The sequence below is a fragment of the Bombus pascuorum genome, chromosome 1 (assembly GCF_905332965.1).
Source record: "Bombus pascuorum chromosome 1, iyBomPasc1.1, whole genome shotgun sequence".
NCBI lineage: Eukaryota > Metazoa > Arthropoda > Insecta > Hymenoptera > Apidae > Bombus > Bombus pascuorum.
The window spans coordinates 3,553,745-3,580,173 of NC_083488.1; the positions used below are offsets into that span (position 1 = coordinate 3,553,745).

Here is a 26,429-nt window from a genome sequence, read left to right on the forward strand (position 1 = left end):
ATTTGATGTGCATAAATAATCTTGTAAAAGTATAAATTTAAATTTAAGATTCGAATGAAATATAATACTTGAAATTAGTTACCAAATTATCTCTTAATTAATATTATAATAAATATTTATACATTACAAGATTTATTTTTATATTACATGAATTAATTAAAAAAATATCATGTTGAAATATCGTGTATTTTCTAATTGTGTTTGAATTTATATAGTTATATGATCACCTTAACAACGTTTGTATCATCAGAGATAGTCACATTTCTAAATCTATATACCTGGATACCAACTTACTGTGTTTTATGTCAAAATCGTAATAGTAGTTAATTTTGAAAGTACTTTTTACGTGTAAAAATGGTCTTGTTAGGTGAAACGTTTCCAAATTTTGTAGCAGACACTCAAATGGGCTCAATTAACTTGCATGAATGGCTTGATGATTCGTACGACAATATTTTCTTTAAGAAACATAACCTTTAATATTTTTTGTTACATTTTTTAATGTATATACATATGTAAATGTTTATTACATATTTTTTATTATAAATTTATATAATTAGTCTTTATATTTATATTTGAGTATATTATTTACTATTCATATAATTTCAAATCGTTCAGTGATACAAAATCATGTATATGACTTTCTTGAGATGTAAGATTTTACTAAAATTAGAAAAATTAATTTACGTTTCACACAGGTGGGGAATTCTGTTTTCTCATCCTAATGATTTTACACCAGTATGTACAACAGAGTTGGCTCGGGTATTAAAATTGATGCCCGAATTTGAAAAGCTAGGAGTTAAAGTTATTGCATTATCATGTAATTCGGTAGATTCTCACAGGAAATGGATAGAGGTATGCTTTTATTATAATTTTTTCATTAGAAATATATTGTTAATAAAAAAAATAGGAACAAAATTATTACAAGTTTACAAAGCATAATCATTTTTCAGGATATAAAGGCCTATGCCGAAATGACCGATAAAGAATTCCCATACCCAATAATAGAAGATGAAACGCGAAAACTTGCAACGTTATTGGGAATGTTAGATCCTGCAGAAGTTGATGATCGTGGCATACCGATGACTGCTAGAGCAGTATTTATTATTGATTCCGCTAAAAAAATGCGATTATCAATTTTATACCCTGCAACCACTGGAAGAAATTTCGAGTAACTTTATTCTTATATCTTTAATGGTTAAAATTTATTTTTATTAATATATTATTTATTAACATAACATTCTAACACAGTGAAATTTTGAGAGTTATCGAATCGCTACAATTAACTGAGAAGCATAAAGTAGCAACTCCAGTTGATTGGAAGGTTTTTATCTATGATCTTATTTATTAATTAAAACATCACTACATCTATTAAAAAAATTATTAATTTTGTATAATGATCTTTAGGCAGGTGATCAAGTGATGATTCAGCCTACTGTCTCCGACGAAGAAGCAAAAACATTATACAACAATATTAAAATCGTACCATTACCATCGGGCAAACCTTACGTGCGCGTTGTGTCGCAACCGCTGTAAAAAATAATACTTTTCAAGATGAGAAACTATTATTTTACAATGTATTTTTTTAAATTATCAAAATGTGTTTGTAAAAATTAAAATACATATATTTGATAATATATATATATATTAAGTTCTGTTCAATATTATGTCATTCCTTGAAATACAGTTTATAAATAAGCGTATCTCTTTAGTGCCATAATGTCGGTGATATATGGCAGCTTATGATTCCAAAGAATATCTAATAGAAACGAACAATTTTTATTAAAAATTTCTTATTAATAATTCACGATAAAAATAATTAGAAACAATTCGCTAAAATATACTTAAAAAAGTTTTATGTACTTTTAGGCTTTCATTGGTCATATTATTATCCATGCACATTCTTCACTGATTCTATTAATACAATACATAACTTATTTTTTATATGTTCATTATTAAAGGTGTACATAATTATCAAAACAAAGTTTCTAATGTTGGCATTTGCAAACAACAAAAAAAGCTGTTTATTGTATCACCTAATGTAATTAAAAGTACACTGTGTTATATACATTTTTCCAAGTACACAATCACTTATAGTCTCTAGGCATAATTATATAATATTTACACTGTTTTTTTTTTTTATTAAGTTATTACTAATTTTACTTTACTACATTACGATTATATCTTATATTTGAATGATCCGTTGCGCGTTTACGCAATAATGAGATAGCAGTTATTGTATAACAGTCCCTCGTCAAAACCAATAAAGATTGTAAAGAATAATAAATTTAACAAAATTATAATTTGTTATTGTAATGTTATATAATTAAAAGTTAATTACCACACAATATATCGAATGATAAAATACTATTGCCAGCCTTCGTACTTAACAGCTTCAATGTTATACATTCACAATGATAGCAATGGTAATGTGTATGTGGTTTACTTGTATTTCTCCCATTATTTCCATATAAATTGGAAGGAAAAATCAAATTTTATAAATGTTTTCTTTTCGTTCTTTCAAGTTCTTTGAATGCACTTGTGCTCTGTTTAATTAAGAATTGTCGTTTCATTGATTCATTCATGTATATAAATGTTTATGAATCGATGATTTTTTGTGAATCGTTGTGCGAATACACTGCAGAAGTTTGCAACAAAAATAATCGCAACAACGTAAGATCATTAACAACACTAGTATTATTTAAAACCCACTTAAAAAAATTCACTTCACTCGCTCGTTGTGTGAGTGTCTTGTTGATCTGATTGCAATTCACCTTCCATTCTTGCTTGCCGTTCTGCTGCTGCCCTCGCTTGTCTTCCCGCACTAGAACGAAGATTTTTTCTTTCTGGAGGAGGTTCTACACTTAATCGTTTTCCACTTCGTGCTTTCTTGCCTTTAGTACCTTTGTTATCTTCTTCTATTTCTGATGGAAGTTTCGACGCATCGCTTTTAGTATTTGTAGTACTTTGTTGTGATGTAGTTGCATCTTCCAGGGCTGTTGTTATCGATGTTGTAGATGTAGGTGCAGTTATGGATATAGGTGTAGGTGTAGGTGTGGGTGTAGATGTAGGCGTAGATGTAGGCGTAGATGTAGGTGTAAGTGTAGGCGTTGGTGTACGTGTGGGTGTTGATGTAGGCGTAACAGTAGATGCAACTGTAACTGTAACTGTAGTCGAGATACTTGTTGTTACTGTAGCAGCCGTTTCATCAATTTCCTTTTTATTATTAGTACTCAAAGATGTTTCACTGAATACATTATTCTCTTCAACGGAACTTTGTTTAGTTGTTGTACTTGATGGTCGCGTTCCATGTTCTACATCAAGTGTTGTTACATCTGCTGAAGTTACCGTAGTTGTTACAGCAGTTGTCACAGGTCGTGTACTAACTTCAATTTCAATTCTTGTCTTCTTATTGACAGGTTCAAGAGTTACTTCAAGCATACTTGGAGTTTGTTGCTCTGAACTTTGATTATGATCTATGTTACGATTCCTTTTGTCACTCAGTCGTTGATCTTCTAGATTTCTTGTTAAAAGTTCTGCACTAGTTCTACTTAAATGCTCCAGGGCTTCTTTCATTTCTTGTTCTTTGTTTTTCCTGTCGGTTCGTCTTTCCGAAAGATCTGCCACATCATTTTGTTCCAAGGTTTCTCGTTTTTCTGGTTCTATTCTACGTCTTTCTTCATTATGTAACGTCATATCCGTGTACTGTTGTAATGTTATCGCTGGATCGATAGAATATCTGGATTTCTTCTCTGCATCCTTTCGTTTAGTCGTTGACTCGGTAATTGTATCACGTTGCCTCGAGTTACTTGCTGAAGACGCTGGTTTACGCACTGCTGAGGCACTCGAAGTGGATGGATTTAGAAGCCCACATTGGGCAAGACTTTCGTAGGCCGACGATACTCCACCAGGTTGCATTGAGAATGGATTCAAACCACCCAAACCCAACGGTGTGTATAAAAGACTGGGGTTTGGGAAAAAGAAGGGGAATGGTGTCGTTGTTGATATCGTAGACGATGCTGATGAAGTTGAAGGCACCGAAGATTTACTTGTAGGAGGCTCCAATTTATTACGAGATGACTTATTAACACTGCTAATATTAGTAGAACCTGTATTTTTGCTGCTGACAGAACTAACAACAGGATTGGTCTCAGCTGCTGTACTGGTTGCTGTCGCACCTAAAGCAGCTTCCATACCTGCTAAAGATGGTAAACCAAGACCAGCAAGATTCGCAAATAAAGAATTCGTTAAACTCATATTACTCAGGTTACTCAAATTGCCCAGTCCACTCAATGCACCCAGATTGGGTAAACCACCAAATGGCATTAAAAGAGGATTGTTCTTTGGATCAAAATTGCCAAGAGAGAGGCCTGATAGAAGAGAGTTATTCAAATTACCCAGCGAAGGAAAGTTTAAACCTGAAGCCATTGATGTAGCTGCTAAATTAGCTTGATTTGCGGACTGCTGACTAGTAGGACTTGGCATCATGGGAGGTCTTCCTGGGCTTTTACCCTTATTAACATAACTTCTATCATTTCCTGACAATCTTTTTTGTAAATCATGTGGAAGATTTCCTCGTTCTTTCACAAGTTCGGCCCATTTTGGGTCAACATCAAACATTGGGTTCTCAATCAACCATTGACCTAAGCGCTTTAATTGTGGTGCTTTACTGCCTGTAACCTAAAATAGATGTACGTAAATTAACATATATACATAATAAGGTATGTAGTAAGTAATAAGTAAATAAAAATATACATAATTGCACTTACATAATTAATATAAATACATATATAACATAGGGAAAAACAAAATTTTGTATTCAAACCTTTTTGCCTGTTAATCTATTAATTACAGCGACATTCTCTTCTCCAGTCAATTTTTTCCAATCTAATAAAGAAGGATCAACACGCGGTCGCCGTCGTCTTGGTGCGTTTAAATATTCTGCACCTAATTGTTCAGACATAGCAGTTTGCTCAGCTAACCATTTATTCACTTTAGCCTCATGAGAATAGGATCCGATTTTAGAGGAATATTCAGCGACTTTATTAATGTCTGCAATCATCGCTTCATAACTCTTTTTGTGTCCGCTCGCTGATGATGAATGCGTTGAATTGAAATTTGGTTGTTGCTGTTGCTGCTGCTGTTGTTGCTGTTGAGTTTGTTGTTGATGCTGCTGCTGCTTTTTAAATTCGCGATTTTGTTGCTCTGCTTGAACAAGTAAGGCAGAAAAACTATCTTTATGTGAATGTAATGATGGCGGCGGTAAGCCAGAAGTAGAATTTGATGCTCGTGAAGACGGAATCGAAGTAACAGTAATGGAAAACGGTTTTTGAGTACTTGTTGGAGGATTTGGAAGCCCTATCGGCGCTGAAGTTGGAGTAACAGTTACATTTGGTGTAATTGTACTCTTTTTACTATGTTCAGGATAGTGACTACTTTGTTGTTCTTTTGCTGCACTTAATCCTAGTACTATTTCGTCAAGTTTTCTCCGTTTTTTCTCCTTTCCAATTATAGGTTCATCCGTTGGCTTTATAAAAATATAATAAATTTTTGGTTATTATTCATATTTATGATTTAGGTGTTTATACAAATAATTGAATAAATAGTTCATATATTTATACATACACAGTTCTTTCTCTTCATCAATTTGTCTAACATACTATCTAATTTCCCTTTATTACTACTAATTTGTTTGTTTTTATTTGGCATTGAAAAGTCTTGAACCTCGTTCATAATATCTTTATTATTATCTGTATTTGTTTTTGGATATCTAAAATGTAAACATTATATAAATAAATAATTAAAGACATGTTTTATATTAAAATTATAAATATTATATTTATGAAAAATTATACCCAGCAGATAAATCTATAGGAGTCAAAGTACTCGAAGTTCCAGGAATTACAGTTGGTTTTCCAGGAACTGTATATTTTAAATCAAAGGGTATATTTTGTGTTCGTGTTTGCTGATGCGCTGGAGGTGGTTGAACCGGTGTTGAACGCCTCGATTCTTCCGATTGTGATTCATCATTTATTTCCCATGTATTAGATCCAGATAATACAGTAGGTTTACTTAAAGTCGCAGGAGATTGAGTAACCGTATGGCTACTACTATTTAATAATGCATGAAGTTTTGCTAAAAATACAAAAACTATATAGTTATGAATCCTTTTAAAGAAAATTAAAAAAGATCATTAGTTTAATTTTTACTAATTTTACCCCTTTCAGTTTCTACATCAATAGCAATATGCCTCTTTCGTTTTTTAGATTGTGAGATATTATTTCCAGTTGTTGTATTGCGTGATATACCATGATCTGTAGTTATAGTTATCACCTCTGAACATTCTTTTTCATTTGAAGGTACATCTGATTCATCGCCAGCACTAAAATTTATAGACACAGGCCATTCTTTGTGTTCAATTGCATGTACGATATGCATCAAACGAGCTTCAATTGCATGTTCCTAAAAAAATTCCCCAAGTCAATTCTAAATGTACATAAAAATATGGGATTCAATTTACCTTTGGCCATTTGATAGTACTGTTACTATTGTGCGATAGAAGTTGCACAACCGTTGGTTCGTTATAATCTACTGTTTTGTCACGAAGAACAAATGTATCAATTTGCGTTAATCGTGACAACGGTTGAATAACTTCCAAATCGGGAAACATTGCTTTAAGTTCTGCTGCTTGAACATTGCACTTATCCTCGATTTTGCACACCTTTGCTTTATCTTTGCTTGTATCCCCTAGTTTACTTTCTGGTACTTCTATTTCCTCTTTAACAACTGGGGCATCTATTTTCGCACTTACTTTATCACTTTCTGCCGTTATATTTTCATTATTTTCCGCTGATTTTTCTACTATTTCTACAGACTCTTTTTGTTCTAATGAATTTTTTTCATTTGTTTCTTGAGTTTGAGACTCTTTTGGCTTTTCTTCTTGAACTTCTTTGTCAGTCTCTGCTGGTATTTCTTTTTCCTTGCTTTGATTTTCTTTCTCTATTTTTATAGGTGTCGCTTCTTCGATACTCGTTGTGACATTACTCGTTTTTGTTTCATCTGTTTTGTTAATTCCTGATATTTGATCAGTTTTAAAAATTTCATTTTTTACTGATTCTATTACTACTTCATTCTTTTCTTCAGTTTTTATTTTCGTAGTGTACTCCTTGTCTGATGATATATTTCTTGCAACGGTTGTAATAGTTAATGCATTACTGATAGGTTTTTCTTCAGTTTTATTTTCAGCCTTTATAATAGTTAATTCGACTTGGCTTTTTTCCAGATCCGTATGTTCTGTTCGCTTTTCCGCGATATTTATATCCTTATCTTTTTTTGCACCCACTTTTTCAATTTTCAAAGTACCTTCACCTTTTTCCAATTTTACAAGTATTTCATCTTTATCGAATTTTAATATGTCTTCTCTATTTTCAATTTTTATTGCTTTCTCAGATTTATCCGAGACTTTAGACGCTTGAATATTACTATACATATTTTTATTTAAAAGTTTATGAAATGAAAAATCAGGGTCATTTAAAATAGTTATATCAGTTCTTCCTAAACCATGTTTTGCTGCACCAAGTAATAATTCTTTATCATGTTTTCCAGGTTGCCACCAATCAGGTGTATCACCTGATGGTTGACATAATGAAAGTCGTTCCTCCAAATGAGGATGAGATAAAATTTCTTCGCGTATTTTGCTTAAAAGGTCTACGCGATCTAATATTTGTCTTGCTTTCGCCGGACTAAGATGATCAACAGGAACGTCTGAAAAATCTGAGATATATATATCGTATTTAGTACTTTGATATTTATAATAAATATCAAATATGTAAACAATTTTTATATTTTCAGATTAAAGCATAAAATATACTGCATAATATTGTATATATAATATCAATGATTGAGTCATAATATTATAGCTTTTAATTGTATATAAATATAATTATAAACATACCATCTTCGTCATTCAATTTAGCGTTGCATACTTTTTTACACATTGCTCTAAAGGACATATAATAATCTGTGAGATCATTATCTGTTTTCTTATCAAATCTAGCTATACTTTTAAATTTAGTCCAATCGTACTGTGCTTTTTTTCTATCATAATTAACACCGTATGTCGATACAACTCTTAAAAATTCACTTTCCTCACGACGGGACCATTTTGTCTTTTGTTCTTCAATACGAGTTCGTTCTCTTTCTTTTATCATAGCTTCCATCTTTTCTCTTCTTTCCATTTTCTATGTAAAATAAAAGAGTTGATATGTTCTAGATAACATTTTTGTTTTTTACATTAAATATTTTGAATATAATAACTTACCAAAAGATACATAGCAAGTTGTTGTAAGTCCCATCCTTGCATATTTAAAGGTGGCTCATTCATTGAAGTAGCATGATTTACAGTTGTATCATTTTCCATCCCTGACTTTGATTTTTGTAATACTTTTACATCTTCCTTTTTCACACTTCGCTGATAGGAAGAAATTACTCGACGTAAACGAGTATTAAGATCGACCACGGAAGGCCAAGTCTTTTCATCATCTAATAAGCCATCATTTCCTTCATGACTACTACTAGGTTCAGGTCCAGGTGTATCTGCCTTATTAGGTAAAGCAGGTGAATCAGTAGGTGTTTCTCGATTAAATTTATCAGCATCTTTTGAATCTTTTATCATTCCAAGAGATTCAACATCTTCAATGTCATTCTCTAAACTAGTATCGTCTCTACTGCTGCTGCTGAAATTTTTAAATATTTTAAGTTAAAACTTAATTTTACATCACATATTTTACATAATATATTTTTAATCTTTTTAATTTTTACTAAACAAATCTTTCTAGTACGTATTTAATTGTGAAAACATACATATACTTAACCAATTATAAATGTAACAGTTATTTTGAAACTATAATCTAAAAGTGTATAATATCAAAACTAAAAAGATTTTCATGATTACCACTTTAAAATGCTGCGGATACTAAAAATTTACTTTACAAACAGAAGTTATTAAGTATATATAACAATAATGTATTGACTGTTTATAAGAAACACTTAAATAATCATTGTATATTGGTATATTATATGCATCATCCGTCTCCACTGTAAATAAAAGCTAGTAGAAAGTAATATCTTAAAACAGGTAAAAATACGAAATTCCTTCACTGTTAAGGTACGAATAAAAGTATGAATAAAATGAAAAGGAAAATTTATACACTAATTCTAGCAGAGGCATTATCTTAAGCAAATTTAAACAGCATGCAAGCCATATATGTTAGAATGAAACAGCAGTGGCACATAGATATATATATATATATATATATGTATATATATATATATATAAAACAACATAAAAAGAATAGTTACTTACTTATTTTGTGTGGTCTGAGACTGGGAAGGGGGAGGGCAGCTTGTAATGAAAGAAAGCGCGGGATCAATCCTCATCTGGTCGTAATTCTCGTAGCCGTGTTTGTAGCAGCCAACTATTAAGGATTTGTCTGCTTGGGAGTCCCACCACTTCGCTGGCCGTTCCGTCAACTGTGGAGGGTTTATCCGCAACGCACTGTAGGGCGGTTTCATTTACAATTTGCCAATTTATGTATGCCAATCGTTTAGATTATAAAAGTTTTATATTTTTATGAATTTTAATAGAACCGTAAATTACAATGTTTGTTGTTAAATAAACATAGAAAAGAGGCATATTATATTAGATAATATTTAAGGAATCGTTATTTATTTTTCTCGTCCCTTTCGCTTTCAATTAAGTATAAACGTAAGTAAACTTTTCAAACTTCCTATTCTGTTTGCCCCTTTAATACAGTGCACTGCTTTATAGCTGTCTCTTACCATGATGTTGCTGAGTTGACCATCTTTGACCATAGTAAGCCGTACAAAGTGTTTACAGTAATTTAAAAATCGTGTATATATTCATATACATGTTTATAAAATAGGATGGGAAAATTTTTATATTAGTAATATAGGATCAGCGATTAATAGCTATTTATAGAGCTACAAAATAAACATGGTTTAGCTCTATGAGCATTCCTCATACAATTACAGCTCCCAGGATAAACAAATACATTGCACATGCAACTATAAAGCTCCGTATAAGCGTGTAAATAAGTGCATGATATTCTATGATAGTCAGTAGAGCATAAAATAATGGAGATTTAAAAGTAGGTAAATATATATAAGTTTATAAGTGTATGTGTATACGCGCGCGCGCACGTTTATATATATATACATATATATAATATATATACATATAAAATCACTAACCTGACATGGACGCCATCAGATATATGCTGGACTAAGTCTCCAATAATCTCATGTTTGATATAGTAAAGCATTCGGACGCGTAACAGTACTCTGTACACAATACAAAAATTATTTACATAATTTTAATAAAATTAAGTAGTACTCTTTCAACTAAAAATATTTTTAACGAACTTTTTATCATGAAAAAGATTGTTCTATTTGATGTACGTACTTATTTGCATGACGACTCAAATGTTTCCTGTAATTACTTTCAAGAAATATGTCTCCGTCATACTTTTCAGCGTTACTCCAATGATTAGGATCATTTGGACCTCCATTGATCATTGATCCCCGTGTTTCTCTACCTTCTCTAACTCGCCCTTTTTTCTTTTGTCTGTTATTTCGTCCACTAGTATTAACACACACAGTCTTGATTTTTTCTCCATTTTCTACAGGCGTAATAAGATCACAGATGAAGTTACGAATTTTTTCATCACCGCGATAGTAACGGAGACAATAGAGTAAAATGACTCGTGCACAATCTTCAACATCAACTTCACGCCATCCTCGACGAAACTGACTGTGTTGAAGAATCTCTTCCCATCGACCCCATCCAAACGTTAGTAAGCCTCGCTCGACCTTAAAGCATTCGCTTCGTGCCCAACTTCCATATACCACTTCACCTTCCCGAGGAACATATTCATCGCAGAATTTCCGTGTCTTCTTACCAAACTTATCTCTTCGCTTTTTACCTTATAATGATAAAAAAAAACATATTACTAAATACCTTATTATGAACTTAATTTTAAGATAAAATATAGATGTGTGGAAGTTTGATTCTTTATAATGTAAATATAAATAATTCTGTAGTAATGGCAAGCAACATTACAAATATGGCTCCAAGGAAGATAGTATCTATGTTGTGAGTTCACGAGATAGAAGTTGATATTCTTTCGAAATTTACAAATATACATACGTAGAAACAATTACTTATTTTGAAAAATGAGAAATAAATTGAATTAGTAAATTAAGAATTGGAGGATAAAATATTGAATAAACATTAAGAAACTTTTACTTAATTAATATGGTAAAAGTATTAAAAATATTAATAAACAATTATTAAACAATAAAACAATATCTACATTAATTAAATAATAAAATTAACTGCATTAAATTCTTATCATGATAGTTTATGTTACTTGTATCTAGTGAATAATCTATGTTCATGAATGTTGTATAAATTATGTAAAGAAACACCTATTCAATTTGCCATGCATTACACAAATACAATGTCCTAAACTTATGTTACAACAAGGATTTTTTTATAGTATGTAAGAATGAAATATATTTAAACATTTTAATTTTTGGCAAACACACCAATAAAAACAGCTTATAGAACAGGAATAACATATTTTAAACATTATTATAACAATATTAATGGTGTAGGCATACATGCATGTGATTATGCTTATATGTGTATGTAACATTCACTGAATAAAAATAATAGAAAATAATAGAACATATATCTAGCGTTTCTATTTAACGTTTTTATGGAAATTTATTTGTGAAAACTTCAAAAGCAAAGAAATTAATTGAGAATGTATACCATAAAATTTTTGTGTTATGTTGTTAATTTGTTTTGTTGAAAAACTAAAAAATCTGAGATTATTACACTTTTTTAAACTATTCTAAAATCCTTTAATAAATCCCGAGTTTCTCATAAACATGAACGTAAATAGAAAAAGGAACTTAATTCAACAAAATATCACTTGACAAATTATATATATATTCTGCTACTGAAAATAAACTATATATTTACAATTATATGTTGAACATAACACAGTGAAGTTAGTATCTACGAAGTTTGATAATACAATATTTATACCAATATTTTAATATGTTCTACTATACAAAAATTAAGGAACTTTTATAAATAAAAAGATATTAAAACGAATAACTGTTTTGCTAGTTTTATGAGGATAAAAGGCATGAAATATTTAAAACAGGATATTTAAATGTGACCCAATACCTTTGTAATTATCGTAGGATAATTCCATTCCAGGTATCACGTTAATTTGATGAAGTTAAGAACGGTATTGTCTTTTAACATGCACTAAGAATGAACATACCTCTACCTGTTAACCCACTACTTGTTTCATCGTCGCTATTATCATCAGAACTATCAAGATCTGACATAACGACAGATTCGTCATGGCCATATCGTTTGATTTGTGTTCTTCGCCTTGGTTCTGATATCACTAATTCATCTTCTTCCTTTTTCTCTGTTGTATCAATCTCAGCTTTCTTTGCCCATTTCTTCCAAAAATCTGGGTCATCAATATTTATATCTGATCTGTTAGATGAGCATGCAAAACTAGCTTTTGAAAATGTCGATCCTTTCTCTGCTTCTATCGTAATAATCTATATAATTGAATTTTTCTAAATTAGTAAACACACATAAAAATGAAGAACTTTTAGCTAACGAAACAACAGTTCACTTACTTGTGTTCTTCGTTCAAGTATTTGTTCTATATCTTCCTCACAAAATTTATCTCCGGCATTATCGTCATCCATAATAGCACCATAAGCACCCTTTTTTAATAAGTCTTCTATTTCCTTCTTAGTCAACTGTTTATTGCTAGGATCTTTGCCCCCTTGACTTGTATTCATAGATTGCAAAATTGCTTTATCTAATCCAAGTTTCAAAGAAGCTTTATCAAACATTTCCCTTTCATAAGTATTTCGGCAAAGTAATCGATATACTTTCACCATTTTTTGTTGACCAATTCTATGACATCGAGCTTGAGCCTGCATACAAATTTAATATATGTATTTGTAATTTAACAACGCATACAATATTCTAGTTATTGTTTCACGTATAAGTACAAAAATTCAACAGTTTTACTAAAATAGAATAAATTCGATTAAAACCTGTAAATCATTCTGTGGATTCCAATCACTATCATATATAATAACAGTATCTGCTGCTGTAAGATTAATTCCAAGACCTCCTGCTTTGGTACAAAGAAGAAAAACGAATCTGTCGGAGTCGGGTTTACTATAACGATCAATTGCAGCTTGTCTTAAATTTCCCCGAATTCGACCATCAATTCTTTCATACGGATACCTAAACAAATATTTTTGATAAAGATATAAATATCGTAAAAGAATATGTACAATAAAGTAAAAATTAATAACTCTTACTTTTTATATAATAAATAATCTTCCAATAGATCTAAACATTTCACCATCTGACTAAATATTAACACTCTATGACCACTGGCTTTGAGTTTTGGCAGTAACTTATCGATTAATACCATTTTTCCAGAGCTATTTACTAGTGCATGGTAATAAGCTTCTGAATCTTCCTTTTCACCAGTTTTGTAATCCAATTGTATTTGATCTTCTGCACCATTAAGTAGGAATGGATGTATACAGCACTTTCTTAATTCCATCATTGTATTCATGAGATTCGGAATGTTAGCTGATGTGGTTCCTTTTGCGAGGAAAGAGAAATTCCTTTCAAGAATGCCACGATAATATTTTTTTTGTATATTTGTTAATTCCACCTGAACGATAAAAGAGCATAATTTATTATAAATTATTTATTAATTTTCAAATATACATAAACAAACTTATGTTAATATTATTAATCACCTCAACTACTGTTTCTTCCTTTGGAGCTAGCGATTTCTCTACATCTTCCTTAAGTCGACGTAGCATCATTGGCTTCAAGAGAAGTTGTAGTTTATGAACTTCACTTTCGCTACTCAAATTACCAAATTCTTTAAGGAATGCTTCACTACTAGAAAACTGTACTGGTTCAAGAAAATTTAATAATGAAAAAAGCTCATTGACATTATTTTGTAAAGGTGTACCAGATAAAAGGACTCTATGTTCTAAATTTAATTGTCTAAGACCTTCAAGTAATTTGCAATTTCTATTCTTTAGCCTATGAGCTTCGTCTATAACGCAGAGTCTCCAATTATAGCCCCGTAATTCGTTAAAATCTGTTATAATTATTTCAAATGTAGTTATCAGTACATTAAATTTGATCAAATCTTTAATTTGTTGTCCTTTTTCATTTTTATAATAAACTTCATATTCTTGAAGCATAGTTCGACTTGCTGCACTGTAAGTAAAAGACTTCATAGTAAAATGTATTTTATTTTCGAATATGAAACTGCGAAAAAATTGTACTTACGATCCATGATATACTACAACATTCATATCCGTCCAACTTTCAAATTCACGTTGCCAATTTGGAATGGTTGAGAGTGGAGCTATTATTAAAAATGGTCCACGAATGCCATACTTGTATACTGCATCCACAAATGTCAAAGACTGAATTGTTTTTCCTAAACCCATTTCATCGGCAAGAATGCAATTATGTCCATTATACCACGAAAAAAGCAACCAATTAAGGCCTTCTAATTGATACGGTCGCAAACTGTTATTATTTTTATAAATTGGTGATTCCTCTAATTTTACCCACGCTGACGCATTTGGTTTCTTTTTGGGCTAAATAGATATTAATAATTATTTTGATGTTAAACATCATATTATATAGTTATAATATTATAATATACTAATATAATAACATATTACCTTCCATTGATCCTTAGGGGGTACTTTGTTAAACTTTATAAATTGAGCTATTTTTTCTGGATCAACATCTTCTTCTAATTCCCATGTGGAATCTTCATATTGAAGAGATCGCCATTTAACTAAATAATGTTTCAAAGTTTCTCCAGTTGTTGGATCAGTATGTGTTGCTTCATCAAGCACTCTATCTACTTCTACAAAATCTGGATTAAATGGATCATCCTCGGTCTAAAAAAAAAACCATACTTTAATTATTCATATCTACCTATCTAATATTAAGAAATAAAATAATATCAAAACTGTTGTAAAATATACAGATACAAAATAATTACATTTTCAAAGATATTAGTGTTTTGTTGTTGTTTTTGCTTGAATCTTTTCAGCTTGGCTTGAATTCTTTTATCGCCCTTGTACAATTCTTCTTCAGTCCTCCATTCACAATGCAAATATGAAAAATTTCTATATTTAACAAAATATTCCTCAACTTCTACTATTTGAGGTTTCACATCTGCTACTGCATTTTCTTGTTTAGATTCTGTAATTGTTCCTTCACTTTTACTTTTATCTTTTATATCATTGATACTTTTATCTTCAGAAGTCTCAGTATCATCTTCATCCTTATTACTCGTTTCTGAGACTGATTCTTTTTCAGATATTTCTTCTTTTGACTCATTTTCCCCTTCTTTATTCTTTGTATCGGGAGCACTATTATCATTTTTTTCAGCAGATGTCTCAATTTTCACTTCTGGAACAGTAGGTTTGACTTCTCTTTTCCCTATGCGAGAACACAATATGTGTTGCACAACCATGGAATCTTCATCTGTTGTATTCTATAATGCATAAAAATTACTACTTTAAAATTTTTGCGAATACAATTTTAATATATGAAGAATATGTTATTAACATAATACGTACAATATACACAAAGTTAGGTTTATTAGGCCCAACTTCACCACCTTCATTATCTTTTTTGACAGAAACAGGTTTTGCGGTATTTGTACCCTCTACTTTTTTAGAAAGCTGAGCATCCTGAAGAGGTACATCATCATCTGAAAATCTAAGCATTACATCGTCCACATATTTCTTACGATGCGTATTTCTTGCTGAACGCCTTTTATTATCATCTCCAGCTTCTGGTGATGGCGGAGGCGTTGCAGCTAATTCTTCACCGTCAGAATCAGGCGCAATTCGACTTTTTCGTTTTCTAATAAAATTTGTTAAATTAATGAAATAAAGAAGAACGTGTTAAAAAAGAAATTACAAATAAGAAATACAATGACTTATCAATATTCAATATTTTAAAATAACATACTTCGAACTTCTAGGTGATTTCCCTAACGAAACCTTCCCAACCGATCTTTTACGAGCAGCAGCTTTTTTCTTATTAGGTGTAGCAGTTTCTGTAACTGTGCCGACATCTGAATTTTCTTCTTTCTTTTCGTCTGCTGGACTATCCTCTGAGTCTCCTTTTTGTTTATTTTGATCTTTTGTTTCAGTTACTAATGGCTCAGTAGTTGAAGAATGTACTTGTTCCTGATCACTTTGGATGGATGGTTCAGGTGGTTTTGTTTCTGATTCTTTAATTGCACTTGAATCAGAGACTGCAGTTTCTTCATTTTCTTGAATAACTTCATCATCAGCTGATTCAGAATGATTAGTTTTTCTGTAAAGATAAAAAGTATTCGAAGAAATAATTACTGTTCTAACACATGAAAATTAAGGGGCAATATTTATAAAATAACTTACTTTCTATTACGTTTTGTTGAATCTTTATCTTTATTTCTCTTTCTTGGTACTTTTGGAGATTTTGCTTCCTTTGGTGGTTTCGGTTCTTTCTTAACTTTCGGCTCTTTTGGCTCTTTTGGTTCTTTTGGCTCCTTTGGCTCCTTTGGTTTACGCGGTTTTCTGGTAGGCGGCCGCGACTTCCTGCCTTTACTCCATTCTTCTTCTATATCGCCAGAAGATGGCTTAATATCCTCAGAATCTGCTGCACTATCAACAATATTGCTACTGTCTCCAGGAGTTACTTGGTTATCCGATAATGGTTGTTCTGGCTGTTGCTGACTAACTGCTGCAGGAGTAATTGCTTCTTTATCAGCTTTTTTCCTACTCTTTTTAGCCCTAGGTGTGCCTTTACTACGACCACGACCAGTAGTACTTGAAACCTATTTATAGAAAGGATTAATGCAAATTCATTAAAAAGATTCCCCTTATCTATAATAATATATTGTTTATATATAACAAAAATAAAATATAATAATTTACCTGTGGACTATCAACAACAGCTGCTGCTGTAAACATTGGGGTTTGCAATATGCATTGTGGTCCACCAGTACACTGATCATTAGTCTCATGTTGTTGCAGAGCTTGTAATTTTTCTTGTATAGAAACAATTTTTTCTTGATTCTCACTTGCTGGGGGCATACAATATAATTCTTGCAGTTGCTGTTGCAGTGCAGCTTTTTCTTGGTGATGTGTAACTGGAGCACATGAATTACCAAAACCAGCAGATGTAACTGCTGTTGATGTTGGATTTTGTGGCATGTTATACATATTTGGCATAGTGCTACCACTAACAATATCACCACCAGAGGGATACTGTTGACCAGAACCCACTAACATCTCATTTGAATAAATGTTATTTTTTTGAATATTTGTATATTCTGTGAAATTTTGTTGCACTTGGTGAGGAGTTTGTGAATTTGGCACTGATACTGCAGTTTGATGAGATGGTAATACTATATTATTGCTTTGATTAACTGTAGGAATTTGTTGTTGGTGTGTAGGTGGAACTTGATTAGGCTGGTTTTGTATTTGAGGAGCTGAATTTTGTAAAGGTGCCTGTACCTGTGACAGCTGAGATGAAACTACTGGTGCGTTCTGAGGAATTATACCGACTTGCGAAGTTATATGTGGCTGAGATTGCTGTGTTGATTGAACCTGATTTATACAACTTGAAGTTGGTTGAGGTGGTGGTGGTGGCTGTACCAATTGAGGTTGTGAAATTTGTGGCTGTGGTATTGAAGATTGTTGAGACTGAGTAATCGATGGTTGCTGTTGAGGAGTATTTATTTGTTGCAATTGTTGTTGGGGAGATGATTGTTGAGCTGTTTGAGGTTGTTGTACTTGGCTTATTTGTGGCTGTTGTGAAGACTGCAGTGACTGTTGAGGCTGTACTGGAGATTGTTGTGCTGATACTACTTGTGGCTGATTCATATGAAGTTGTACTGGTTGTTGTGGACAACTGATAGGTTGCTGTTGATTGTGCTGCTGCTGCTGCACTGCTTGGTTGCTAACTGCAGGTTGTTGAGGGTGTGCAGTTGCATTATTATTAGTTGGACAATTTACTGGAGTCAGCTCTAAATGTTGATCATTTGGTTTCTTATCACACGTATTCTGATTCTCAATAGTAGAAACAGGAGTCTGAACTTGATTTTGTGTCAATTGTTGTTGAGATATTGTTGAAATACTTGAACAATCAACATTTCCATTTGTACTAGAAGCTGGTAATGATTGTACAGTTTCCTGAGATATTTTCCCAGATGTATGCTCTAAAGGCGAATTATTTTGTGAACTATTTTGCATCAAAGTATCAGCTTGTTGGTTAAGCACATCTTGTTGTTCTTGAACATTTTGATGTAATGTTTCATTCTCTGACTTTGAAGGTTCTATTGTGTTATGAACAGAATCCGTAGGATCTCTAACTGTAGTTTCTGCAACATTATGAATAGTTTCTGTTCCAGTTACTGGAAACATTGATGGGCTTTGTTCAGATACTGGAGGTTGAGTTTCTACTATACTTCTATCTTCATTCACATTTGGCCTTATTTGTTGCTGCTGTTGTTGTGGATGTGACCACTGGGTTGGCATTGGCATTCTAGGACCTGTTATTGGTGACATAGAATTTTGTGCGGTAGACTGAGATAAAACATTTGGTGTTTGTGACATTGATGGACGTGTCTGAAACTGATTATAATCTTGACTTGAAACATTCGAATTTGTTACAGTAGCACCTGGAATCACCATCTGCTCCAGTGCTTGAAGAGTAGTTTGTTGCGATGTTGGATTCATCTGCATTGAAGTTGGAGGACAAGGTGACACAGACATTGTACCAGGTTGGTTTGACTGTTGATGTGGAAGTTGAACATGTGGATGTGGAGATAATGTATTAGGTTTAGCTGGTGACATAATAGGTCTAGGAGACATTTGCTGTTGTACTGCAGGTGGTCGCGGCGACATCTGAGGTCTAGGTGACATTTGCGGTGACAACTGTGGAAAAGCTGCACGATATTGGGGACTTGTGGCATGTTTGGCTGTGCCAAATTGCGTTGTAGGTCCAGAATGTTGAGGTTGATTGAACATTGAAGTTGCATGATGAGAATATTGAGAGTCTATAGGTTGTTGCTGTTGTGTATTAGGATGCTGTGAATGTTGAGGATACTGTTGAGGATGTGAAGGATGTGTTTGATGAGTTGGATGAGACGGATGATGATGTGGCATCCTTTGTGGTGGTTGTTGAGTTTGTTGCTGCTGTTGTTGCTGCTGTTGTTGCTGCTGATGAATAGCTGAGGCAAAGCCTGGATACCCAGGAGATGTTTGATACATTGTAACAGAACTTCCTTGCTGGTAATGCTGCTGTTGTCCAACCATATGTTGATAAACACTACCTGTTCCACCAGCTTGCATTGCTTGATGTGGCACACCCATATTTCCTATCATACTTTGCTGATTACTAAAATGTTGTTGTTGCTGTAATTTTTGATTCATCACTCCACTCTGATCTTGTTGATGAGAATACTGTGGAGGTATATGTTGTCGGAAAGTACCAGGTTGTGGTGCCATCTGATTATAATGTCTCTGCATTTGTGGATAAGCGCCGCCACTACCTGGCCAACCTTGCATACTTGGATCTATAGACATATTTGCTCTAGTCATTGAATGCTGTTGCTCCATTGAATACATGTTATCATTATAATTAGGATATTGTCCTCCACTACCAGGATGAGGCCCTCTATGTTGTGGTGCCATATTTCGAGCTTGATTTTGAAATGCTCCAGGCACCATAGCACGCTGTGGTGCACCATTGTCAAATGTACCAAGATTTTGATTAAACATGTTGCGTTGCGATGGATTTTGCAATTGATTAGCACTTCCAAAATCAGATCCACCAAACGAAGTTAATTTTTGAAGTGGAGATTCTTGAGATATATAAGATTGACTAATATAACTCCCTCCTCCATTAACACCACCGTTTGGACCATCTCTAGATACTACCACAGAATTAGTTGTGCCTGCAGGGTCAAAATGATCGTTCCCCCCGAGGTCAGGAAGAGCATCAAGCATCGAGCCACTAACATCTTCACCAAACAAATCGTACGAGTCCATGTCTATGCTGCAGGACTCTTCGCCTCTATTTCAGGCTCAAGAGAATATCTTATAGTCTCTCTTTCAGACATTAACGTGCCCATTGTTAATCCACGTCTTTTTTGCCTGAAACAATGTTCATCAAAATTGCATTAAATATTTATTTTATTTTTATGTATATAAAATTTAATGTCCTAATTCATTTTTACAATATTTATATTATTTTTATAATTTTCAGTATTAGATACTATATGATGACAGTGACAAATGCCAAAGGGAAAAAGCTATACGCTTATGGCTTAATTTCTCATAATCGCTATAACCTTTTCCCCTTGGAATGTGTCCTAATATGATTTCCAGATACAGGAAATAGAAACACAAATAAAGTCCACATTTTTGTAGAATATAGATATATATGTAAAAATTATTATTTATAAACATCTTCATGTTGATACTTATATAATATTAAAATATTATATATTATATATTTAATTACAAATTTTAGTCACTTACAAAAAAATAACACAAAACTATATAGAATATCATTTTATGCCAATCACAATAAAAGTATAATTTAATAACTTTAACTAGTTTTACATTTATAATTATTACATTTTAATAATCAATATATTGATTAGTATTTGCAATATATATTTTTATAGAACTTGTAATCTTTTGTTGATTTATATTTGCCACAAAAATAATACCTTTATTTATAATAATTAATATAAAATAGTCATAATTGCTACAATTTAATAATTACTGTATTTATTTTTTCTAAAAATACAAGCATTACATTATATACAGTTTCATTTGCACACTTTTTATCAACCTAGATTTAAATTGTTATATTACACATTAGATATACATACTTATATGTGCTTGTATATATTCATCAATATGATCAAATTAACATAACCTAACATTAAAAAGAGATATGATAATTACAACATGAGCATAACAAAATGTATATAAATTATACATACAAAAATTAAAAGTAGTTTCAAGATAATTTTACAGATTTACTAAAACCAATAGAAAATAATTATTTTACGTTAAAAGGATGAAATCTGTCAGCATATCGAAAATATATAATAAGGCTATTTGAAACCATTTAAAAAATATAAAAAATTAATATAAATTGCAAAAAAATAATGTATATTATTGTTTATTAAAAAGTTATAGATCTGGTACTTTTTTTCATTTAAAACGAATAATAAAAGATTCAAGCATACTGTTAACCAGTATAGACAATAAAAGGAACATTTTTTTTTCAAGTAACAATATGGTATTATTGCACATTGCTGACACGATGGTAAAATTGCAAAACCGATATGTAAAAATCTTCAAATATTGATACATGCACATGAACACAAAGCGAAAAAGAAACTCGAAAAAAAAAAAAAGAGAAAACACCTTACAAACCTGATGCACTGACAGCGGCACTATAATATACGAAAGGAAATTCTTGCTCTTATTAGGATACGAACTAAAAACGCACACATTAAGTATATTACAAGGGTGAACAAGAAGAAACTGTTAAGATAGGTATAGAAAGTTCTCACACTTTATTGCGAGCGTAATTTTATTATCGACAAAATTTCTCTTTCAAATTCATGGAATTTGAACGCACGCCGAGTTAAATATGAGCACAGTAGTAATATCAGGGGGAATCGAAGCGACTCGGTGAAAAAAAAGCACGGATCGTCGGAAAGTACGCCATTATCGTGAGAGATTTCCGTTTGGGCTTCCAAGAGAACTCTCGTAGCGGCCACCGCGACGCTCGATATTCAAGCACCAAAGCGTCACTTCACTTCGCACAATTCACTATTTCTTTCTATATTTCGTAGAAAACGCGTCTCGAAACATATATTACTTGATGGATGTAGTTATATGTTAATGTTTTATCGAAAAACCACCCTTGTTTGCGCGCGCGTATACAAGATTTTCATCGACGGTGGCTGCGGCTGCGGCTGCGGCGCGAACCGTCGAGGTGCAAGCGTGTCCATAGGCCCGAATCATTCTACACATCTCTCTGCCCTCTCCCCCCCCCCCCCTCTCACCCAGTCCCCGTCTGCCCCCTGCCGCTTTCCTCCTTTAGTACAGTTCACAACGAAGGACTACTCTTCTCTCTTACCCTACCCTATCCTATCCTGTCCTGCTGTACAACGGAGGCCGTTACACACACTAGTTAGAAATCGTAACATCTGTAGAAACTTATACAGCTACCTTTCACGTCATGCGCGCACACTCACTCACTGCACCACCTGGTGGCGCGCGCATCTCTCTTTGCCACTTAAAAACCTCTGTGCATGTATAGACACGCGTATGTAATGAACATGAAAAAAAAAGAAATAATAATGTATTTGAATTAGTTACGGACTTTTTCGATTTATCATTGTAAAAACAACTATTTATTTGGTTCACATAGAACTGAAAAAATCGAAATATCAAGAAATTATCAAATTTATTGTATTTATACAATGACTACAAGAAATGTTTATTATAGCAATTATATACTAATTAATTGAGTTCAACTGTTAATTTTCATATCATATTGCTGATATATTCATATAACTGTAAAAATTTAATGCTATGAAAATGAAACGTGATACCAGCCAAAAAATACGCTTCATTGAAAAATAAGGGTATGTACTTACAAGTACTTTTTGTAGCCATTGTATATCTTAAAATCTTTAATGGCTGTTAGTAACTTGAAAAAAAGGTCATTAATGAAATAAAAACGGAAAAATATTTATGTTAGAAAATAAAGCAATTAAATGACTAGATATATTTATTCCACAACTCCTGTACTAATCGGATATTTATACTCAATTGAATGAATGTTAATTTGATTAATCTTTTTCTCTGAAAAATAAGAAATCACAATTTCTTTTAATTTCCGGAATGTTTGTGTCTTCTTCTTCCAAATCTTTTATCTCCTTATAGAGTCATTACTTGAATCAATAGAAACTAATAAAAATAAAAAATAAATTTATTTGCATGTATATTGTTCCGTAGACATTTAAAACTATGGAAAAATTCATATTATCGATTAAAAGAATAAAAACTTGGAATCTACTTTAATCATGATTATACAATTGAAACATGAAACATAGAGCTCAAAACACGATTGATATACTGGAATGAATTCGAATTATTTATCAATTACATTTAAATAATTTTATATAATCGATTTTATATAAAACTGAATTAATATTTAAATAATTATATAAACCTATATACATATATTTCAGTGTATTTTTTATCGAAAATTACTAGCAGAAAATTTATTTAATCTTTTGCCAGAAAAAAATGAACCAAATCACCATGTAAATATGAATATTTTTGAATATTAATATGAGTATAAATACTCAGATTTCGATAAGTGACATTATGATACACAACGTGCAATGATGGTGATATATAAATGAACAAAGTAAATTTGTAAAATGTACAGTAAGAACATAGTTATTTAAGATCGAAAGTAAAATAGGAACGCAATTTACTATAAAAACAAAAAATCAATGAAAATTGTGGATCATATGTTTATATATGCATTTCAACCAATTAAATATTATATTTTTATTTACATTTGAGAAAGTAAGTATATTTTAAATATTTCTCAAATATGATGTATAATAAAATTTGCGTATTGCGTATATAAATACATATATGTATCATATGTATCAACATATGTGTAAATGTGTAAGTTTAATGCGTGAATATAGTATATTTACTGAATGAAAACAGAAAACAACGGGAAGAAGAAAAGAGATTGGACGCTGCAACCTTCCAAGAATTACACTCCTAGCACATAAAGTATTTGGCATCATGGTAAAAACACACAACGCAATTGGCGGTAGTAAGGCGGAGTCCGAATTATACCACAAAGAGAACCAATCAGATTTTACCTTATAAAGTAGGATACCAGGGCAGGATATTCGATTAACCAATCCTGTCCTTTAGGTATCAGCTTGAATGTGTAAGTATATACAACATCTTTAATGAATCACGACTGTATTTAACATTATATTTCATTTTATTTGATTGAATGCATACACACACACGCGCACGCACGCACGCACGCACACACTTGTAATAAAGAAACCAAATCACATAATCCGTCGAATAATGAATCGCTAATGACTAGAGAAACACAAATTTTAAAAAATTTGTGACACGATTTTATTTTTTATGACTAGTTATACACAAACCAATTCTATCAATTCTAATTCTAATTCTAATTCTAATAATTTTATCAATTATTTTTCAATTTTAAATAACGAATTTGTAAATGTTATAGTTATCGATTTATTTACTATCAAAAAGTAAGAAATAGAAATTTTTTATTGAATATGAAAATGTACAAAAAGGTTATTGTTTTGAAGTGGGGGAGAGAGAGAGAGAGAATCTACCTTTAATAGTTTTACTATAATGTATAAATTAAAAGTATTAGCAATTATTGGAGATTTATAGACAATAAGCTTATGCTTACCTTAAAATAAATACATAGCTAATGAATCAATTTTCGTAGTTTCAAGATTACTATTTTGAAAGAAATATAAGTAGAGAAATTACTATTTAAAAAGAAATATTACTATTTCATTTTAAATTTGTAAATGTTTCACAGCTACATCAATGAAACATCGTCATGTAATATAATTCAATAGATTTATACAAGCATATTAAGAAGAATATACTTTATGTAATTTCAGTAACATTCAGCGATTATGAATTTTATTATACTACATAATAATAGATAATTTTGCTAAATACATTTTTATAATCAATTGACAAAAGAAGAATAATACAAAAGGACAAAAATTAAATACCTATCATGTGAAACATAGTCACACTAACAACGGTTTTACACATCCCTACGCAATCTACAATCAAACCATAATTTATTATAAAAAGTGGGATACAAACTAAAAATATTGAAAATTTATATTTTTCCATAATAGAAATAAAACAGAGTATTCACAGCATAGAAAAACTGTAACGCAAAACTATAAGAGATCAATGAAAAATATTGAAATATTACAGAAACGTTATATTTTTATTTCGCATACTAAACATCTATGAATGTAATATAACATTATACAGTTTTATTCTGGTTTGAAGTGTCAAAATTAAGTTTCAATATTGTTAAAATTAAGAAATATATAAGCAATTTATATAAACTTACGAGTTATTATTATGAAAAACCAGGATTTTGCAATAATTAAATAAGACTCACTGTAGTGTACACGTTAATCCCATTCTCCTGGACATTCCATGTAAATCTACTGCACGATTGTTCGCTTAATCGTTATCTTGGTGTCCATTTTGTTTGGTTAATTACTGAAGAGGCGTCAGTGCTGCCGTCGATTACGTTGACACAACATAATGGTTCTTCCGTGATTGGAGCACAATATATGTCAGAAATTCTAGTATTTTTAACAGTTTTATAAGTAATCACATAAATTTAAACTTTACAACATCACTGTAACAAATTAAAATGAAATTTAAAATGTTTTAACAACATTATATATTTCTATTTATATTTCACATATTGACCGCTTCATCTTTTCGACGATAACCCAATTTCGTAAACGAATAGACAAGAAACGAAACGCTTTCTGCTTACAAACACACCGATGGTGTCGACACTTTACTTTATGACACATTGAATTTATAAAATATAAGAAGTCATAATTTATTGAATTTAATTTATGTACGTTTTACAAGATTATTCTATATTATTTTATATAATAAAATAATCGCATTATCTTTTGAATGTACTTTAAAAATATTTATTAAAGTACACCTTATGAAACCTATTTGTAGTATCTTTATTTATTAATTAACTTTTCTATAGCGGAATATATACGTGCATATTTACTCTTATGATTTATATTTTAATAACTTTATTAGTTTCCTTTTAATGCTAAGAAATAAGATATTTTAGAAGAATTTTTTTATATGTCGTATATGTACGTTCTAAACTTAAAGTCGTATATCTACTTATAAGTACTTAAAAAATTATATTTTAAAACACATTTTAGCGTCTTATATTTAATAATAACTTTAATTTAATCGTAATTAAGTTTAACACCGTGAAATATAGTAATAGAAATACACTTATTTAGTTACATAGAAATCAGCTATCATGTGCATAAAATTTTACATAGATTTCCGTTCTACAATTTTATATAAATTTATATAAA

At 31.4% G+C, this 26,429-nt stretch overlaps 2 protein-coding genes across 7 annotated transcripts; one reads left to right on the forward strand and one right to left on the reverse strand.

Moving 5' to 3' along the window:
- Positions 1–200: 200 nt before the first annotated feature.
- LOC132916278 (peroxiredoxin-6) lies at positions 201–1,636 on the forward strand. Its single transcript, XM_060976187.1, has 5 exons — positions 201–440; positions 696–852; positions 951–1,168; positions 1,249–1,321; positions 1,405–1,636. Exons 1-5 carry the CDS (start codon positions 355–357, stop codon positions 1,531–1,533), a joined length of 663 nt encoding a protein of 220 aa, XP_060832170.1. The 5' UTR covers positions 201–354; the 3' UTR covers positions 1,534–1,636.
- A 346-nt stretch (positions 1,637–1,982) lies between these two features.
- Positions 1,983–25,772, reverse strand: LOC132904457 (chromodomain-helicase-DNA-binding protein 7). Of its 6 annotated transcripts, XM_060967469.1 has the most exons (25): positions 21,783–22,238; positions 21,643–21,706; positions 17,119–20,343; positions 16,600–17,018; positions 16,166–16,516; positions 15,769–16,057; positions 15,186–15,683; positions 14,857–15,081; positions 14,453–14,769; positions 13,906–14,380; positions 13,453–13,817; positions 13,180–13,375; positions 12,751–13,056; positions 12,378–12,669; positions 10,481–11,000; positions 10,270–10,359; positions 9,362–9,553; positions 8,318–8,732; positions 7,952–8,237; positions 6,518–7,770; positions 6,216–6,459; positions 5,853–6,132; positions 5,623–5,767; positions 4,823–5,524; positions 1,983–4,677 (listed from the first exon to the last, which is right to left on the reverse strand). In XM_060967469.1, the coding sequence occupies exons 3-25, from the start codon at positions 20,236–20,238 to the stop codon at positions 2,725–2,727; spliced, it is 12,933 nt and encodes a 4,310-aa protein (XP_060823452.1). In that variant the 5' UTR covers positions 20,239–20,343; positions 21,643–21,706; positions 21,783–22,238; the 3' UTR covers positions 1,983–2,724. The 6 variants fall into 6 exon arrangements, with proteins under 6 accessions (XP_060823452.1, XP_060815097.1, XP_060831478.1 ...); XM_060959114.1 differs by lacking the exons at positions 21,643–21,706; positions 21,783–22,238 and adding an exon at positions 25,460–25,772; XM_060975495.1 differs by lacking the exons at positions 21,643–21,706; positions 21,783–22,238 and adding an exon at positions 25,409–25,431.
- Between the last annotated feature and the right edge of the window lie 657 nt (positions 25,773–26,429).

Coding starts and splice junctions, on each gene's coding strand:
- LOC132904457 (XM_060959114.1), bottom strand. CDS start 20,238: ATGGACTCGTACGATTTGTTTGGTGAAGATGTTAGTGGCTCGATGCTT. Junction 16,058..16,165: donor AAATCACCTAGAAGTTCGAA/GTATGTTATTTT, acceptor AAATTTTATTAG/AAAACGAAAAAGTCGAATTG. Junction 13,057..13,179: donor ATCCACAGAATGATTTACAG/GTTTTAATCGAA, acceptor ATTTGTATGCAG/GCTCAAGCTCGATGTCATAG.
- LOC132916278 (XM_060976187.1), top strand. CDS start 355: ATGGTCTTGTTAGGTGAAACGTTTCCAAATTTTGTAGCAGACACTCAA. Junction 441..695: donor CATGAATGGCTTGATGATTC/GTACGACAATAT, acceptor CGTTTCACACAG/GTGGGGAATTCTGTTTTCTC. Junction 1,322..1,404: donor CAACTCCAGTTGATTGGAAG/GTTTTTATCTAT, acceptor AATGATCTTTAG/GCAGGTGATCAAGTGATGAT.